Source organism: Dendrobates tinctorius, unplaced genomic scaffold (genome assembly GCF_039654945.1).
Source record: "Dendrobates tinctorius isolate UK_male_01 unplaced genomic scaffold, ASM3965494v1 ptg000084l, whole genome shotgun sequence".
Lineage (NCBI taxonomy): Eukaryota > Metazoa > Chordata > Amphibia > Anura > Dendrobatidae > Dendrobates > Dendrobates tinctorius.
The window spans coordinates 7,658,838-7,679,695 of record NW_027361752.1 but is presented as its reverse complement, the minus strand read 5'-3'; the positions used below and the strand labels follow the sequence as shown (position 1 = coordinate 7,679,695).

The 20,858-nt window shown below is 41.1% G+C and overlaps 1 protein-coding gene across 2 annotated transcripts in view; it reads left to right on the top strand.

The window, feature by feature from the left end:
- EPHA3 (EPH receptor A3) overlaps positions 1-20,858 on the top strand; it is a 595,991-nt gene that overhangs the window by 559,076 nt on the left and 16,057 nt on the right. For both annotated transcript variants that reach the window (XM_073584429.1, XM_073584428.1), the window contains exons 15-16: positions 1,402-1,595; positions 17,529-17,684. In XM_073584429.1, coding sequence (XP_073440530.1) covers positions 1,402-1,595; positions 17,529-17,684 — 350 coding nt within the window. The remainder of the gene's footprint in view (positions 1-1,401; positions 1,596-17,528; positions 17,685-20,858) is intronic.

Sequence of the window (20,858 nt, the reverse complement as noted above, 5' to 3'; positions counted from 1 at the left end):
ACATCACAGAGGTCATTAGTGTTTAAGCCTTAGTTATTGTACTCCGCTTATCATCTATTAGGCACTGTACATACAATAACATCTGCCAGCTTCAGCCCCTGTCACATTCCTCTTCTCTTACATCACCCCTAACAATTAGAAAAATTAGGTATTTATAATCTCAAAGACCATTTTGCACTTTTTGATTATTTGTTCATAGAGAGAATTTAACTTTTCAGTGCTCTGCCAAAAATGTCCTAGATTATCACAGCCTTATATAAACACCGGGTGACTAATTAAGTGATCATATATGACATCAAAGAGTATATATCAAATGTACTAATGTAATTCAATGATTTCATGTTTTTCTTCTTCTCCTAAGAGGAACCTTTACGCTTGAAGGGCACCTTAAGTGGTCCGTGGGTTTAGAGCTATTACTGAACCTGTTTACCTTGCTTTTTAATTAAATCCACATTTGTCCAGAATGGCCCTATTAAAGGAATGCTATGAATATCCTTCTCTTAAAGACACAGCAATGATATAGCTTCCATATTTATAGGGGAGGTCTACCTTTGCAACCATTTTTTAATGTTGTACCAGTGCATATGAAATACAAACAGCCAATTTTTTTAAATCACTAAAATATATAAAAAAAAAGTATACAATTTTGGTATCAATGTCATTCTATTGACCTGGAAACATTTTTTGTCAACAATTTAACCCAATTTAGTTTTCCTGTTTTGGTACATGAAACTCATTTCTTCCCAACTTTGATTCATTTTACAAAAAAAACCCACAAACGGCTTGCATGGAGAAATTTAAAAAAGTTGCATAAGAGGAGAAAAAACTAAAAATGAAAATTTACTGTTTTGGGAAGGGGCTAAGTTACAAAGAGTTAGGGTTTGTGGACCGCACCAAAAGGCAACATGATGCATTCGGCGCAGGTCACCGCACCATAAAAACGACGCATGCGGAGACATCCACATACATTGGCATGGCCTGCGTACCCAATGACAAAGATAGGGTACGCAGGCCGCATGCCGACGTAGGCAGAGCTGAACAGAGGAGGTGCGGCAGGGGGCGGAGCTTCATGGAGGAAGTCCGCATCCCTCCGCAGCTCCTCCATACGCTAGTGTGAAACTAGTGCTGCAAATGAAACCTTTCAGTCTGTATTGGTGCCACGGGCAGAAAACAACAGGAGATTTTTTTAATGCAAAATTGCGTCACTTGTTGCTTCAATGCATTGAAAAAATAAAAATAACTAATGGCAAAGATGAATATTTATTTTATATGTTTTATATAATTAAATGTGGACTAACCACAATAGAGAAGATGTACAAAGTGACGTTGGATAGTGCTTAATGGACATCCCGGAATTCCTTTTTAAGTGACTCCTTCTGATAAATTCTTTGCCATTAACAGGTAATTAAGGCAGTGGATGAAGGTTATCGGCTGCCACCTCCTATGGAATGCCCGGCTGCCTTGTATCAGCTCATGCTAGACTGCTGGCAGAAGGATCGGAACAACAGACCAAAGTTTGAGCAGATTGTCAGCATCTTGGACAAGCTGATCCGAAATCCCAGTAGCCTGAAAGTAATCGCCAATACAGCTGCAAGGTGAGAATTTTATGTGCTCTTTATCTCATCTGATGGAAATAGATTATTTCAAATGTGGCCATTTTATTTTTCCAAAAGTTTTGAATGATTGTTTATAATGCATTGTGTTTTATAATCCTCACTGAGAGTGTTGTTTCATGTCCAGCCATGGTTTACATGGCTGCAATACCATTTAAAATGCTTCAGTTTTAGAATAGTACTTAGAGGGCTTACTAGTACCAGCCTTGATATCTTAGTTTTATCATTTTTTTTATTTGCTTGGTAAATATAATTTAAAAAAAACTTTGTATAAATCAGTAGTTCAAGGAAATATAAGAAACTTTGTAATATGTTATCACAGAAAAATGCTTCTTTCTCCACTTATGAGCCTCTCTTTTACATACTTCACTGTTCACTCTGAATAACAACTGAAATTCAGAACAAACTGCCTGCTCTATGAGGAGTCAGATGCAACTGCCTATTAGTCATTGGAGAAAGGAGGGGAAATAAGCAGGGAGGAGTAGAGTAACAGAGAGGAAGAGACATACATAGTCTGCACTGCTGCTCTCTAGTAAGTGTTCATCTCACCACAGAGCTGGAATCACAGCTTTACTACTCAGTACTACTGTATATTGTCCTTCATTCTACTGCCTCTTCTAAACATATTCCACATAGACTGAGGAGAGCAGAACAGAAGGCCTTCATGCTTACATGTACCTTGCATTGGGACATCATAGCAGCTAAATAGACCTTACAGAATGAAAAAACTGTTGAAAAATGCAAACCGTACAATGGCCAGAAATAATTTTATTTTTCTTGTACACACATTTTAGCTTATACTAAATGGTCACCTGAAATGGCCGGTAGATTTTAATACCTATTATTAGTATTATTATAGCAATTTTATGTCAGTTTCTTTATTTTATACACATTCTATATTTTATAATCACTTCTAGCAATCCTAGTTTAACCTATTCATGACATACGATGTACAGTTAGGTCATATGTCGTGTACCTAATTTTGATGCAGGCTCACAAGCTGAGCCTTTATATTTCCCTGCAGATAATGGCAAAATTATTCAGCCATCAGCTGCCTCTAACAGATGAAGGGGGAGCAGAGCTCTGCATGTGGCTGTTAACTAGTTTTCAATTCCACTGTCAATCTCTAATAGTGGCATTTAATGTGTGCCGGCAGATGGGCGTATCATTCTATGCGCCCAGGGCCGCAGCTATAATGAGTCAAGTTGAGCCAGGTGCTGAAACGGCAGGCAGCAGGGGGCGGCATTATACGCTCCTCTACCCGCAGCACCTACAATTTAGCCTCTGCGCGCTGGTGCTGCGGTTGTAATTGATGAGATCACAGGAGGGAAGGAGTCAGGGCCCCCTGATCATGTGACCCTTGACTGCTCCCTTCCTGTGACCTCATCACAGGTCCTGTAGTCGCTCCTCTCCTCATCTGTAGCGTCTTCAAACCGAATATCATGTGAGTGACCCTGACTCCTCCCCTCCTATGACCTCATCACAGGTCCTGTGCGCATCAGCCCTTGTTTTATGCAGGACTCTGCTGTCTGTGCTGGCTGTCATCGTCCTGGATGAGGGAAGTTTATTTGTGGGGTCAGGGGGGTTTACAGGGTGTATGTAGCAGAGTCGCGAGTGTGTGAGGTGTACGGAGTAGAGCTGCAAGTGTGCGAGGTGTACGGAGCAGAGATGTGTACGGAGTGGAGCTGTGTGTGTGTACGAGGTGTATGGAGCAGAGATGTGTACGGAGTGGAGCTGTGTGTGTACACGGAGTGGAGCCGTGTGTGTGTACGAGGTGTATGGAGCAGAGCCGCGAGTGTGTGTGCGAGATGTACGGATCGGAGCCGTGTGTACGAGGTGTAAGGAGCAGAGTCGCGTGTGTACGAGGTATAAGGAGCAGAGCCGCGTTTGTATGAGGTGTAAGGAGCAGAGTCGCGTGTGTTCGAGGTATAAGGAGCAGAGCTGCGTTTGTATGAGGTGTAAGGAGCAGAGCCGCGTTTGTACGAGGTGTAAGGAGCAGAGCCGCGTGTGTACGAGGTGTAAGGAGCAGAGCCACGTGTGTACGAGGACCGAGGTGCACAGAGCAGAGCTGCATGTGTACGAGGTGTACGGAGCAGAGCCGCACGTGTACGAGGTGTACGGAGCAGAGCCTCGAGTGTGTGAGGTGTACGGAGTGGAGCCACATGTGTACGAGGTGTACGGAGTGGAGCCGCGTGTGTACGAGGTGTACTGAGCGGAGCCGCGTGTGTACGAGGTGTACTGAGCGGAGCCGCGTGTGTACGAGGTGTACTGAGCAGAGCCGCGTGTGTACGAGGTGTACTGAGCGGAGCCGCGTGTGTACGAGGTGTACTGAGCGGAGCCGCGTGTGTACGAGTTGTAAGGAGCGGAGCCGCATGTGTACGAGGTGTAGGGAGCGGAACCGCGCGTGTGGGAGGTGCACGGAGCGGAGCTGTGTGTGTGTGTACGGAGCGGAGCTGTGTGTGTTCGAGGTGTATGGAGCAGAGATGTGTACGGAGTGGGGCTGTGTGTGTGTACGGAGCGGAGCTGGGTGTGTGTACAAGGTGTATGGAGCAGAGCCGCGAGAGTGTGTGCGAGATGTACGGATCGGAACCGTGTGTACGAGGTGTAAGGAGCAGAGTCGCGTGTGTACGAGGTATAAGGAGCAGAGCCGCGTTTGTATGAGGTGTAAGGAGCAGAGTCGCATGTGTTCGAGGTATAAGGAGCAGAGCCGCGTTTGTATGAGGTGTAAGGAGCAGAGCTGCGTGTGTACGAGGTGTAAGGATCAGAGCCACGTGTGTACGAGGACCGAGGTGCACGGAGCAGAGCTGCACGTGTATGGAGCAGAGCCACACGTGTACGAGGTGTACGGAGCAGAGCCTCGAGTGTGTGAGGTGTACGGAGCGGAGGCGCATGTGTACGAGGTGTACGGAGTGGAGCCGCGTGTGTACGAGGTGTACTGAGCGGAGCCGCGTGTATACGAGGTGTAAGGAGCGGAGCCGCGTGTGTACGAGGTGTAAGGAGCAGAATCGCGCGTGTGGGAGGTGTACGGAGCGGAGCTGTGTGTGTGTACGAGGTGTATGGAGCAGAGATGTGTACGGAGTGGAGCTGTGTGTGTGTACGGAGCGGAGCTGCGTGTGTGGGAAGTGCACAGAGCAGAGCTGCACGTGTACGAGGTGTATGTTGTAGAGATGTGTACGGAGCAGAGATGTATACGGAGTGGAGCTGTGTGTGTACACGGAGAGAAGCCGTGTGTGTGTACGAGGTGTACGGAGCAGAGCCGCGAGTGTGTGGGGTGTGCGGAGCTGTGTGTGTGCGAGGTGTACGGAGCGGAGCCACGTGTGTGCGAGGTGTAAGGAGCAGAGCTGCATGTGTACGGAGCAGAGATGTGTACAGAGCAGAGCTGTGTGTGTGTACGGAGTGGAGCCGTGTGTGTACACGGAGTGGATTCGTGTGTACGGAGCGGAGCAGCGCGTGTGCGAGGTGTACGGAACGAAGCAGCGCGTGTGCGAGGTGTACGGAGCGGAGCAGTGCGTGTGCGAGGTGTACGGAGCGGAGCAGCGCGTGTGCGAGGTGTGCAGAGCAGCGCATGTGCGAGGTGTACAGAGCCGCACGTGTACGAGGTGTATGGAGCAGAGTCGTGTGTGTGAGGTGTATGGAGCGGAACCGCGTGTGTACGAGGTGTATGAAGCAAAGCCGCATGTTTACAAGGTTTACGGAGTGGAGCCATTTGTGTACAAGGTTTACAGAGCGTGGCCACGTGTGTACAAGGTGTACGGAGCAGAGCCGCATGTGTACGAGGTTTACGGAGTGGAGCCATGTGTGTACTGAGTGGAGCCGTGTGTGTGCGAGGTGTACAGAACGGAGCCATGTGGGTATAAGGCATAAAAAGCGGAACCGTGTTTGTATGATGTATGCGGAGCCATACGTGTACAAGGTGTATGGTGGGGAGCATTCATACCTCCCAGCGAGACAGTCCCGATTTTGAGAGAGATTCTGCCCCGGCTGGGAGCTTACTTTTCCCGCGGACACAGGAGTACACGGCGGAGCCCCTAGGAGCACTTTAAAATTTGCACGTGACGTTCCACCAAAAGTGACATGCTAGAAGCTGACTGGAAATGAGGTAATTTCGGGAGGAGATTGTGACGGAACCATGGAGGCACTTCAGGGAATGCTTCAGATCCATCACCGTATCCTCCCCCAACAGAGCGGACAGCAGGATCGCTGTGGACTCGGGATGCCTGCCATGTGAGCGGATCATGATATGTCCTGCATCGGGAGGCTCAGGTGGGCACTACAGTGGGAGCCGGGCTGCTATAGTATCTTTATAGAATCTTTCTTTCTCTCTCTGTTTCTTTCCTTCTTCTTTCTTTCTGTTATTTCTTTCTTTCCCCTCTTTCTCTCTCTCTTCTTTCTTTCCCCTCTTTCTTTCTCTCTCTGTTCTTTCTTTCTCTCTCTGTTTTCTTTTTCTCTCTATGTTTTCTTTTTCTCTCTGTTCTTTCTTTTCCTCAGTACCAGTCAGTGTGCCCACAGTACCAGTCGAATAAGAGGGGTAGGAAACTAGGTGGCACTGGACACATTGAGCCTCTCATACTTTTTACTGGTGTATAATCATATGCCCTGAGCACCCCCATAAAGTGGGCCAGCGCCAGACAACAGGGTACAAACAAATCACTATTACTATCAGTCCAAGTGGACAATTATATAGGTAAAGTTAATGATGTCCCTGTGCCAAGCACAGTGGAGGATCAGAATACACTGAGGAGACCAGACCAGCAGGGTTTGGGTAGAAGAATTATATGGGCCCATTACACGGTATGAAGTAATATATGGTGCCCATTATGCTGTATAAAGTAATATATGGTGCCCATTATACTGTATGAAGTAATATATGGTGCCCATTATACTGTATGAAGTAATATATGGGGCCCATTATGCTGTATGAAGTAATATATGGTGCCCATTATATTGTATGAAGTAATATATGGGGCCCATTATGCTGTATGAAATAATATTTGGAGCCCATTATACTGTATGAAGTAATATATGGTGCCCCTTATACTGCATGCAGTAATATACGGTGCTCATAATACTGTATGAAGTAATATATTGGGCCCATTATACTGTATGAAGTAATATATGGGGCCCATTATACTGTATGAAGTAATATATGGGGCCCATTATACTGTAAGAAGAAATATATGGGGCCCATTATGCTGTATGAAATAATATTTGGGGCCCATTATACTGTATACAGTAATATATGGGGCTCATTATACTGTATAAAGTAATATATGGTGCCCATTATGCTGTACAAAGTAATATATGGTGCCCATTATGCTGTATGAAGTAAAATATGGTGTCCATTATACTGTATGAAGTAATATATTGGGCCCATTATGCTGTATGAAGTAATATATCATGCCCATTATACTGTATGAAGTAATATGTGGGGCCCATTATACTGTATGAAATAATATATGGGGCCCATTATACTGTAAGAAGTAATATATGGGGCCCATTATGCTATTTGGAATAATATTTGGTGCCCATTATACTATATACAGTAATATATGGGGCTCATTATACTGTATGAAGTAATATATGGTGCCATTATGCTGTATGAAGTAATATATGGTGCCCATTATACTGTATGCAGTAATATATGGTTCCCATTATGCTGTACGAAGTAATATATGGTGCCCATTATACTGTATGAAGTAATATATGGGGCCCATTATGCTGTATGAAGTAATATATGGTGCCCATTATATTGTATGAAGTAATATATGGGGCCCATTATGCTGTATGAAATAATATTTGGAGCCCATTATACTGTATGAAGTAATATATGGTGCCCCTTATACTGTATGCAGTAATATACGTTGCTCATAATACTGTATGAAGTAATATATTGGGCCCATTATACTGTATGAAGTAATATATGGGGCCCATTATACTGTAAGAAGTAATATATGGGGCCCATTATGCTATATGGAATAATATTTGGTGCCCATTATACTATATACAGTAATATATGGGGCTCATTATACTGTATGAAGTAATATATGGTGCCATTATGCTGTATGAAGTAATATATGGTGCCCATTATACTGTATGCAGTAATAAATGGTGCCCATTATGCTGTATGAAGTAATATATGGTTCCCATTACACTGTATGAAGTAATATATGGTGCCCATTATGCTGTATGAAGTAATATATGGGGCCCATTATACTGTATGAAGTCATATATGGGGCCCATTATACTGTATTAAGTAATATATGGTGCATATTATGCTGTATGAAGTAATATATGGGGCTCATTATACTGTATGAAGTAATATATTGGGCCCATTATACTGTATGAAGTAATATATTGGGCCCATTATACTGTATGAAGTCATATATGGGGCCCATTATGCTGTACAAAGTAATATATGGTGCCCATTATGCTGTATGAAGTAAAATATGGTGTCCATTATACTGTATGAAGTAATATATTGAGCCCATTATGCTGTATGAAGTAATATATCATGCCCATTATACTGTATGAAGTAATATATGGGGCCCATTATACTGTAAGAAGTAATATATGGGGCCCATTATGCTATATGGAATAATATTTGGTGCCCATTATACTATATACAGTAATATATGGGGCTCATTATACTGTATGAAGTAATATATGGTGCCATTATGCTGTATGAAGTAATATATGGGGCCCATTATACTGTATGCAGTAATATATGGTTCCCATTATGCTGTACGAAGTAATATATGGTGCCCATTATACTGTGTGAAGTAATATATGGGGCCCATTATGCTGTATGAAGTAATATATGGTGCCCATTATATTGTATGAAGTAATATATGGGGCCCATTATGCTGTATGAAATAATATTTGGAGCCCATTATACTGTATGAAGTAATATATGGTGCCCCTTATACTGTATGCAGTAATATACGTTGCTCATAATACTGTATGAAGTAATATATTGGGCCCATTATACTGTATGAAGTAATATATGGGGCCCATTATGCTATATGGAATAATATTTGGTGCCCATTATACTATATACAGTAATATATGGGGCTCATTATACTGTATGAAGTAATATATGGTGCCATTATGCTGTATGAAGTATATATGGTTCCCATTATACTGTATGAAGTAATATATGGTGCCCATTTTGCTGTATGAAGTAATATATGGGGCCCATTATACTGTATGAAGTCATATATGGGGCCCATTATACTGTATTAAGTAATATATGGTGCCTATTATGCTGTATGAAGTAATATATTGGGCCCATTATACTGTATGAAGTAATATATTGGGCCCATTATACTGTATAAAGTCATATATGGGGCCCATTATACTGTATGAATGTCATGGTCCAGTCCGGAGTTTATCTTCTGCTGTCTTCACTCCGGACTGGTCATGCGGGGGTTAAACTCCTCAGCCTCGTTCTGGAGCTAGCTGGGCTATTTAAATCCCTCACAGCCTGCTGACCAGTGTTAGTGATAGCTCAAGCTTGCAGTTTAGAGCCGCTGACCCTTGTACCCTGGTGATCCTCCTGCCTTTGACTGATATTCACGTGTATGACCCGGACTGATTTCTGACCCCGTCTCTTGGTATTCGTCTCTGCTGTTACGTTCCCTCTCTGGCATCTGACTCCCTGGCTTGTACCCCGACCACGTATTTCGTCTCACGTTTTGGACCCCGTGCTCATGTTCTGGCTTTCTGACTCTCGGCTTTGGTATTTTGACTACGTGTTTTGCTGCTCCTTCTGGTACGTCTGCTCCTGCTAGTTTCTGACTCGGTTCGTCTGACTATTCTCTCTCGTTACCAGTGGCACCTGTGCTGTTGCTCAGGGTTGCTGCTCTTAGTGTATAACCTCTCTTCCCTCACCAGCTCCCCCTGTTGGAGGTTTCACTACAATGAAGTAATATATTGGGCCCATTATACTGTATGAAGTCATATATGGGGCCCATTATACTGTATGAAGTAATATATTGGTCCCATTATACTGTATAAAGTCATATATGGGGCCCATTATACTGTATGAAGTAATATATTGGGCCCATTATACTGTATGAAGTCATATATGGGGCCCATTATACTGTATGAAGTAATATATTGGGCCCATTATACTGTATGAAGTAATATATGGGGCCCATTATACTGTATGAAATAATATTTGGGGCCCAATATACTGTATGCAGTAATATATGGGGCCCATAATACTGTATGGAGCATTATATGGGGATAGGGGATGACTTTCTGTTTGTTGTGGATCAGGCCGCTGGGACCCCCATGATCCTGGGAAACGTAGCTTTGAAGAGCACCATGTAAATGGAGCTGTGGTCAGTCATACGCACTGTGGCGCCATTCTCATGTGGCTCTTCAAATAACTCCTTAAAGAGAGTGATGAGGGGATGACAAAGTATAGCAAAAATTCACTTATCGGGGTGATGAGTGCTATAGTTTGTGGGCTGGTGGGATTTGTGTGGCAGGGCTGCATTTTTGTCCCAGTCCGGCCCTGTGCCAGGTCTACCATTGCCATTAATGACCCTTGTTCTGGATACTTATGTGTTGTTCTTTTATGTGCGTGTGATGGCGCTGACATCCTTGTGTTTGGACACCGTTTTTTTCTATTTATCTAAATCAAAATGTCCACTATTGTACTCAGTTTTGCAGGATAGATATGAATATTTACTTTGTGTGCGGGGGGGTGTCATTTTGCTTTTCGCCTCAGGCAGCAGATAGGCTAGGTTCACCCCTGTATGCGCCCATCAGCGCACCCATGTCATGATCACAGGATGCCGATAGGTTGCCAAGACAGCTGAAGGTCTGCTGAAAACACACGTGTCTGTCATTACGGTTCTCCTGTGAAAGCCGGTCTTTATTGGTACTCAAAGGAGACCATGATTTTTGGTATACAAGCTGTAGCACTGCTTGTATAGCACAAGCGATCGGATGATCACAGGTTCAATACCCCTAAGGAAATAAACAAGTACAGTAAAACGTAAAAATAGGACATTTTGAAAAATAAAAATAAAAAATATATTAAAGTTCAAATCACCCCCTTTTTACTCCATTAAAAATAAAGCAATTAAAAATGATAGAAAATGCACTTATTTTGTATCTCTCCATTCGTAAAAGTCTGATCTATCAAAATATAAATTAATATGATTGCTAGACGACATAATGAAAAAAAAATTAAGACCGCCAGAATTGTTTTTTTTTTGCTGGCCACATCATTGCAATAAAATGCAGTAAGAAATTAAAACATCGTATCTACCCCAAAATGGTAGCTCAGGGCACAAAATATAAGTCATCACAAAGCCCCATATCTCGAAAATTGAAGACGTTACTGGTCTCGGAAAATGGCAATTTTTTTTTTTTTTACTTACAAATGTCCAAATGTTTTCACCACTTAAAATATAACTATACAAGTTTGGTATCTGCCTAATAATGATGACTTGGAGAATTATATTGCCAGGTCAGATTTACTGTATAGTAGACAAGGTAAATAGAAAGCACAGTAAACAATTGTGGAATTCCACTTTTTTTTTTGCAATTTCGACAGGCTTGGAATTCTTTTTCCACCTTCTAGTGCATCACATGATAAAATGAATGGTGTCATTCAAAAGCACAACTTGTCCCGCAATAAACAAGCCCTCATACAGTTGTGTCAATGGAAAAATAAAAACGTTATGGCTTTGGGAAAAAACAAAAATGAAAAATTGGAAATTTGCCGCGGCGTGAATAAATATCTGACGACAGCTGAGCTATTATATCAAACAGCACAAAAAATGCAGCCCAAGAATGCAGCAGACTCATAATTCACTCAATTTAGGTTCAACTCAATAACTGAAAGATTTATATTCAATGGGTGGTCCTACTAAGTAATTGTCAGCCTTTATGTATGAGCAGGCATACTGAAGTAGCTGGCAATCACTGTTTAGAACCACCCACTGGACTCGATGGAAAATGGGGTGCTCAAATTTATATCAATAAGTTCAAATTATACTAAGTAAATTCCCACAAAACTATATTTTAAGGGAAAAGTAATCTATGCTTAAATTAATAGGGTCCCTTAAAATTTAAATTGTCTTTTTATTTTTTTACGAAACTTAGAATATTATTTTTTTAATCACATCGGACTATTTTTAGATCAATTTCTTCTATTTTTCAGCCGTCTTCTTTCACCGCTGCATACTTGTGCTTGCCTTGGATATCATTGCCTCTACAACATTGTCTGCTTTAGCTATGTTCACGCATAATGGAAGCTTGTACAATTACTCCAGATTGCCACCTGCTATGCGGGGACTCAAGAACAGCTCTTGATGGATGATGTTTGGCATGTGAGAAGCCATTCTGTAAATCATCCCTTGGCTATTCCTAATAGGGCTATTATAGATTACCGAGTCACAGCATCATCCTGCTAGGCAAATGTAGTTTATGATTCACGTCTCCCAAGACTACTTTCCTGAACTTTCCTAACGGCAATTAATGAGGTTTTCAGGATAGACTGGGTATTTATATTTGTAAGCGCCAATATTGGACCCAGTCATTTCTACGGTTTTGTCTGTCAATGGTAATATGCATTACACAACACCATAAGAAGCCAAACTCACGCAACGCTCTCAACCGTCTTCGGTGGAAAGTATTTCTGTGTCTTAGATAATTTCACTCTAACTTGCTTTCCACAATTTAAAAACTAAACATAACATCCAATTAATGAAAATAAATGGCTTCTTTTTTTAACAAATTGATGTTTGAAAATTCAGACTTTTTATACATGTGGATGTTTTGTATCATTAAGAATATACACAGGAGAATGTCAAATTTTATTTAATTGTCTATACAAAATAAAATGAAAATTCTTTTCATGTGACAACTGGTGAGGCATTAAGTAACCATAAAACTATGGCAATTGCAAGGGTAAATTACCAGTGCTGGCTCAATTAAATTAATGGTTGAACCAGTACTGCCTCCTCCTTCTTGGAGCCTTCAGTCAAGCAAGAGAAGGTAATGGTGGTCATGAAATAGAGCTGGAGTGACAGAGGCTTCAGATCTATAAATACCTCTTCAGACTCATTTGCTTATTAAGTCAGTCACTGAATTCTCAGTAGCAGAGAAACAGACCGGCAATGTAATGGTTCTCCTGGACTTGTATTTCAAAGAGCTACATGCACATATTGTATACAAAGCTTAGTCTGTGAAATCCTGCTAACAGATTCTCTTTAAATAAATGAATCTGCTTAGTGGTTCCTCCTCTTTACCTTGTTGACCATACATCATACTGCATGGTTAATGTGTCAAGTTCCTTTTTAAATATTTCACCTAATCAGAAGAGAAGATTCCTGTTGGTTCAGTGGTTAGCACCATTGGTTTGATAGGTTGGGGTCCTGGGCTCAAATTCTACCAAGGACAACATCTGCAAGGAGTTTGTATGTTCTCCTAATGTTTTCATTGGTTTCCTCCCACACTCCAAAAACATATTGCTTGGGAATTGAGATAGTGAGCAACTATGGGGACAGTGAAGATGATGATGTCCATAAAGCGCTGTGGAATAGATATATATATATATATATATAAGCAAGCACAATAAGTTCAGATGACCGTTCCTTCCTCAAAAGAAGTAGCCAAGTTATGGGCCCGAGGTCAGTCAGTCAATCAGGCTACAGACACTAATGTTTGTCTAGGGAGCCGTAATCTATAACCTCCCGGGGCAGCTGTAGTCAAAGTTGCAGACTGCTGTTGTACAGATAGAAAACAGTTCTTAATTTATATACGTACATTTTGCATATTAAGATATATTTAGTTCGTAAAGTTGGTTATTTATTATGATTGTCAGAGGTATACTTAAAAAGTAAAGTGTTCGAGAGAATGAATGATAAATGGGACCTCCCCACTCCCACAGTTGGCAACATCTGCAAAGAATTTCTTAGTCTTCTTTAATTTTTTTTTTATTTCACTTTTATGCCAAATAGTCTCAAGATTTAACTTTTATTCCTAGTCTTTTCATTGCCATTATATAGTTTTGATTATGTGTTTAAAATATTTGTTAACAAATATCGCAGCTAATTTATTTGTAAAATTATTTATATACAGTATATTTCCCCTTTTTGGCAGACATAGGTATAAAAGCCATTCCTTACTGAAGAATATCTTGATTGTAACTCAGTATCTGTGGAATACTGACTATGTGGGTCCTAGGACAAGGCCTGTGGGCTGATGGCAGCAGGGAGTCCACATATCCCATGTCAGTTACAACACTACTAATGATGCTGTTCATGCAAGAGATATATGCTCTGCAATAAATCATGAGTATCATGGCTATAAAAGGACCTTTCACTTATTAAAGCACCACATCAGCGTTTTTTGTTTATTGCAGTGCTGGAGTGATGCTACTAATGTAAGCTCCCTGCCCCTAGTCTTATACTTACCAACCACCGTCATCATCCTTCATCCGTGCCGTAGCGGTCGGTCTCCAGCAGTTTATGACCTGCTGGATCACTCCAGTGCTTGCTGGGCGAGCTGGATGTCAATGTAAGTATATAAGAACCAGTACGAGGCCAGGACAAGGCTCTTCCAATACTTACATTGAGAGCTTGTGAACATTACCTCTGACTTATGGTCAGTTAAAAGTTATGGTCACAAGATGGAACCAGAACGGCGTTGGGAAGAGCAGAAGCTGGCGGACTGTTAGTATAAGATTAGGGTCCGAGAACTTAGATTAGTAGCACTACTTCAAGGCTGAAATAAAAAATAATGCTGGAGTGGTGCTTTAAGGCTGAGGGTGCATTCAATGAATAGTGAACAGTCTATTACAAAAGTTGAGGCATAACTGGTGTCTGCTCTTGCCTTTCTACTTTTCTACTTTTTACTTATGGTTCAATATTCTTCATGCAACCCATGCATCCTTGCTCTATACGCGATCACTGGCCATTACCAAGACAGGCTAGGTAGGATATATCAAATATTTATCTTTTCACCACATTATTTTTCATCTATTGAAATCAATAGGATGTTTTTGTCATGAACCTGGCAGACCACATTGAAAGAGAAGACAATTCATGGTTTTGGGCTGCGCTAACCGAAATGAAGATCCTTGATCCAAAAAGAAGTGATCTTTTAATCTACAACGTGTTTCCATGTCTTTCTCAAATGTAAAAATGAACTACAGTTGCTTTCTACACTTGAGAAAGGCACCAGTCCAGCGTAAGAAAACACTTTGTGTACTGATAACTGCTCCTTTTTATTATTGAATCAAGGATCTTCATTTCAGTTAGGGCAACCCAAAACCATGAATGGTCTTTTACTTCAATGTTAAGAAGTTAACTACTAATTGTACCCAAATATAGTTCTTAGACACAATGATTTCCTTGGAGCCTAAGAGTCCTCAACGAAAACTCACGAACTATAAATCTTCCTTTTAGTGATCTCTTCCATTGACTCACATAGCTTCTATCTGGCACTTCATACACCGTCTTGACTACTACATTTGTTCATTTCTACCACACATCGTTTATATTTACCACACACCCATGATATATCATATTCTGATAGAGGAAAAGGGTGGAGACATTTTTTTTTCCTTTTCCTCTGAGTAGATATGTAATTTCCATGATGTCTTTTTAATGACTGCCGTCTGTGGCCTAGTGGATACTGATTTATGAAAAGCTGTAAAAGATCAGGTGGAAAACGGCGGGACTTCTTTACAGCTGCCTGGAAGTAAACCCATCTAATTTGTTTAGTTAAGTGTGAGCTCATGGTGAACATCACCCGGTCCATAAATTTCAAGTTTAGACCCCTAACTGGGAGCTTGGTCCGAAAAATGCCGATGACTGCAGATGATCTTGAAGACCAACATTCCCTTGATGCATATGTGGAAACATCACAGACTCTTCATTGCTATAACCACATTCCTTCTTATTGATAAACTGTCCAGATGTCCTCTCCAAGGAGGGAAGTAACCAATATCTACATTGAGTTCTCTGAGGAACATTGGAAAGAGTAAAATAATACTTCACATCACTGGTAATTCAGAGGTTACCTACATTAAAATTAAGTTCCTTTTTCTTTTTTTATTTCTACTTTGGTCCAAGTCATGAACGTAAAGACTAACTTTGACTACTTAAATCCCTAATCTGAGGAATCTGTTTTTCTTCAATTCAGAAAGACAAATGTCTTTATTTTAAAGACTCGTGCATCAGATAAAGAATCAAAGACCAGTAACTCTGCATAGTGAAATGAAAAAAAAAAATAGGAAAAAAACGGAGGTAGAAACTTGCATACCTTCCTACTGCAACACTTCATAAATACTTCAAAAATGTCTTGGGAATCACAGACGTATTGCCAGCAAAATATATGAGTCCAAAGGTGATACACTTATTTTAGCTAACAGCAGTAGCTATTTGGTGTTATATTACCAGCACATAAAACCAGTTCAAACTTTGCCAGAGGGAAAATATATATATTTTTTATTTTTTTTTTATTGACAAAGTTAGCCCATTCCTACTCCGCAGAATTTAGAAAACAGAAAATATAGATGTCGCTTCACCAATGTGAAAAGTGATTATAAGATCCATTAAGATCCAGTTAAAACTCTATTAAAAAGTTAATTGCGTAGATTCAGATTTGAACGCCTAAAACAATTGTGAGCAAGAATGTAATGAATGTTAAATAGATTGACTTTGAACCTCATAAAATTCAAGACCTAAATGTTTAGTTGTGAGTACGTTAGACTCAAGTTAACCTTGGAATCACACCCCCTGTGTTATAGTTCCAAGTGTCCGGGTAGCTGGAGATACGGGAAGATATTTTGTGTGTTCTTATAACGGAGTTCTGTTTGGATCTCAATGAAACAAAATGTGGTCACTGATTACTTTCTTTCCCACTTAATTATGTTTCTTTGTTATTTTATCTATTTTTTTTATAACTTTTTAAAGGGCCGTTTACATTTAGCGATGCACCAGCGATCCGACCAGCGATCCGACCCGGTCAGGATCACTGGTGCATCGCTAAATGATCGCTAGTGAGCTGACACACAGGCAGACCTCAAAGCGATGCAGCGCACGATACTCACCTTTGACACACAGCGATCCTGACGTCCTCCCGCCCGCCTCCACGCGTCGCTCGTCGTCACAGCAGGAAGCTGACGACGAGAAATGGAGCTGGACATTCTCGCGCGATCAGCGATGGACAGCGGGGGAGCCGGTCGGAGGTAAGTATCACAAATAGCGATATCGCTATAACGTCACAAAATCGGTGACGTTATAGCGATATCGCTAGCGATATCGCTATGTGTAAAACCTCCTTTACGATAGAGGAAATGGTGGCATAACAGAACAAATGGAGATAAACACGACAAATAAATGTAGGATGTAACATAATAAAGGTTACAAAAATAACAAATAGCCTCTGCTGACAAGGTTATAAACAAAAGAAGAGCAGATAATAGGCTAGACTTACATCTACATTTCACAGGCTGAAACTTTATGACCACAACTTACTGTAGGACAGCTTCGTTTTATGAATAATTATTAGATGACATTTTTATTACATTATATTCCTCAACATTCAAAATTGCAACACCAAAGAGAAAAAGTCACGAAATTATGGAAATCACAGGATGTATATGCATGTTAATAATATGCAAATAATGAAAAAAATAGCAACAAAATTTTCAAAATACAGTTAGGAAAATAATTATTTGATACACTGCCGATTTTTGAAGTTTCCCAACCTACCGTACAAAGAATGGAGAGGTCTGTAATTTTTATCGTAAGTACACTGCAACTGTGAGAGACAGAATCTTAAAAAAAACCCAGAAAATTACATTGTGTGATTTTGAAATAATTAAATTGCATTTTAGCCTTTAAAGTAAGTTTTAAATAATTTTACTCTTTCATTTTCTTACAGACCATCAAATCTACTTTTAGATCAAAACAGTGTTGATTATCCCACCTACCGAGCCCCGGGAGACTGGCTAGACAGCATGCAGACTGGACAGTGCAAGGACATACTGTCAGGAGTTAGCTACAGCTCCTGCGAAACTATTGCAAAAATATCTTTAGAGTAAGTTATTATAGACCTCTATTTTTACTTGCATTTTGCTGTTTTTGTAATTGTTTTTTTTTACATTGTTGATAGAGATCATAGACACATTGTAAATTTCAAACCTGTATGTAATACATTGTAAAGTGTAAAGAAATAACAGTATTTCTAGACTATCTTGGCTGAGATTTGTTACCTTCAGAGTATAACATGATGATATTTGTGGAAATTATTTTTAAAGATTAGAAAATTTGCAGGAGGCATTTACTGGTAAATTGGAATCCTAGAAGGAATCTGAAACAAAAAAATGACTGTTCCAACCAAGTACAATCACTCGGTGCACCCTTAGCTTAGCCAGTTTAGTAAATCTCCCACCCACTTCTATACATCTATCTTTGCCCCCTTTTTCTTGATTGGATTCGGCCTGTGCTGCAACCCCTTCAAACAGCTGATCAATGTGGACGTCAATAGGTGAGTCAATTTATTATAATCACCTTCGGCACTCAAAATCATACTTCTGTAGAATGTTCATATGATATAAAGAATCTTTATTCACAGCCAACATATGAAACAGACAAGACAAAATTTCCAACGTTTTGGCTCTCTGGCCTTTATCAAGGATGTCTATTAACAAATCAATGTAAAAAAAAGAATGAAAAATTCAAATGAACAAAAGCATATCACTTCTATGCTAGGTTTAGGTCATGATGATAAAAGATTATGTATCATATGTCAAGAAATAATATATCAAACTTTGCATCAGAATACATAAATCAAAAATATAGTGGTGTGAATCTTTTTTACAAAGTATATTTAGGTATGATAAACAATATCTAGATCAAGAGGCAAAGCCAGTAAGGTCGTCCAATACATAAAAAATATATCTAAGTCGGCGTTGCTGGGGTGAATATCTGGAAAGAGAACAGTTGTTGTCTTCAAAAGTCATAATAATAATAATGTTTATTTCTATAGCGCCAACATATTCCGCAGCACTTTACATTTCAGAGGGGATTTGTACAGACAATAGACATTACAGCATAACAATAATCACATAGATCATAACAGATACCAAGAGGAATGAGGGCCCTGCTCACAAGCTTACAGTCTATGAGGAAAGAGGTAGACACGAAAGGTGGGTGGTAACAGTTGCCCTGATTGTATGGACCAGCCATAATGTTAAGTGTGTAACAGTACAAACACAGAGGGCTAATGGATGCATAAAGCATGTGGGAACATGATGTGGGGAATCTGGTTATGGTAAAACTTTTGGCTGTGCCACACAGGGATAGATTAGGCTAATGTGTTGAGGCGATAGGCCAGTCTGAATAAATGCGTTTTCAGGGCACGCTTAAAATTGTGGGGATTGGGGACTAATCGTATTGACCTGGGAAGTGCATTCCAAAGAATTGGCGCAGCACGTGTAAAGTCTTGGAGACAGGAGTGGGAGGTTCGGGTAGGGTGGTATACTGAGACAAGGGAGGAGATGTAGGCTGGTGCTGAACCATGGAGGGCTTTGTGGGTGAGGGTTTATACTGAATTCTGGAATGGATGGGTAGCCAGTGTAATGACTGGCACAAGGTAGAGGCATCGGGGTAACGATTAGTGAGGAATATGATCCTGGCTGCAGCATTCAAGACAGATTGGAGAGGGGAGAGTTTGGTAAGAGGGAGACCGATTAGAAGAGAGTTACAATAGTCGAGACGAGAATGAATAAGAGGAACAGTAAGAGTTTTTGCAGAGTCAAAAGTAAGATAAGGTCGAATTCTAGAAATGTTTTTGAGGTGCAGATGACAAGAGCAAGCCAGTGATCGAATGTGGTGGGCAAAGGAAAGCTCGGAATCAAGTATGACCCCAAGACAGCGGGCCTGTTGCTGGGGAGTAATAGTAGAACCACACACAGAAATGGCAATGTTGGGTATAGGTACATTAGTAGAGGGAGGAAACACCAGGAGTTCAGTCTTTGACAGGTTCAGTTTCAGATATAGTGAGGACATGATGTTAGACACAGCGTTTAGACAATCGCCGGTGTTTTCTAGAAAGACTGGCGTGATGTCAGGAGAAGAAGTGTATAATTGGGTGTCATCAGCATAGAGATGGTACTGGAAACCAAATCTACTGATTGTTTGACCAATAGGGGCAGTGTACAAGGAGAAGAGGATGGGGCCTAGAACCGATCCTTGAGGAACCCCAACAGTTAGGGGAAGGTGAGAGGAGGAGGAACTGGCAAAAGGTACAGTAAAGGAGCGGTCAGAGAGATGGGAGGAGAATCATGAGAGAACGGTGTCCTTGAGGCCAATGGAACGGAGCATAGTGAGGAGGAGCTGATGATCCACAGTGTCGAATGCTGCAGAGAGATCCAAGAGAATTAGCTTGGAGTAAAGACCATTAGATTTAGATGTTAGTAGATCATTAGAGACTTTAGTGAGGGCAGTTTCAGTAGAGTGTAGAGAGCGGAAACCGGATTGGAGAGGGTCAAGAAGAGAGTTATCAAAGAGATAGCGGATAAGACGGGAGTGGACCAGGCGTTCCAGGAGTTTAGAGATGAAGGGAAGATTAGAGACAGGTCTATAGTTAGCAGCACAGTTTTGGTCGAGGCATGGTTTTTTAAGTAGTGGATGCATGATGGCATGCTTAATTGAGGAGGGAAAGATACCAGAAGAGAGAGAGAGGTTAAATATTTTAGTTAGGTGAGGGGTGACAGCAGGGGAAAGGGACTGGAGGAGATGTGACGGAAATGGGTCACTGGTGCAAGTTGTTGGTCGAGAAGATGCAAGGAGCCTGCTTACTTCTTCTTCTGTGACTGGTTCAAAATCAGAGAGTGAGCTAGATGCAGTGGGGGAGGGAGGACAGTGCATGGTATGAGATGATTGGGAGATAATTTCTTGTCGAATCTGGTCAATTTTTTCTTTGAAGTAATTGGCCAGATTGCCAGCTCGGAGCTCCATGGTTGGGGCCTGTACTCTTGGGTTGGGTTGAGTAGAGAATGAAAAATGTCAAAGAGATGTTTCAGGTTATTGGACAGTGAGGTGATGAGGGTGTTGAAATAGGCTTGTTTGGAGAGGTGAAGGGCTGTGTTGTATGTTCTAAGCATAAACTTAAAATGGATGAAATCTTCGAGTAGATTGGATTTTCTCCACAGACGTTCGGCGCACCTGGAGCACCGCTGCAGGAAACGTGTTTGCACCGTGTGCCAGG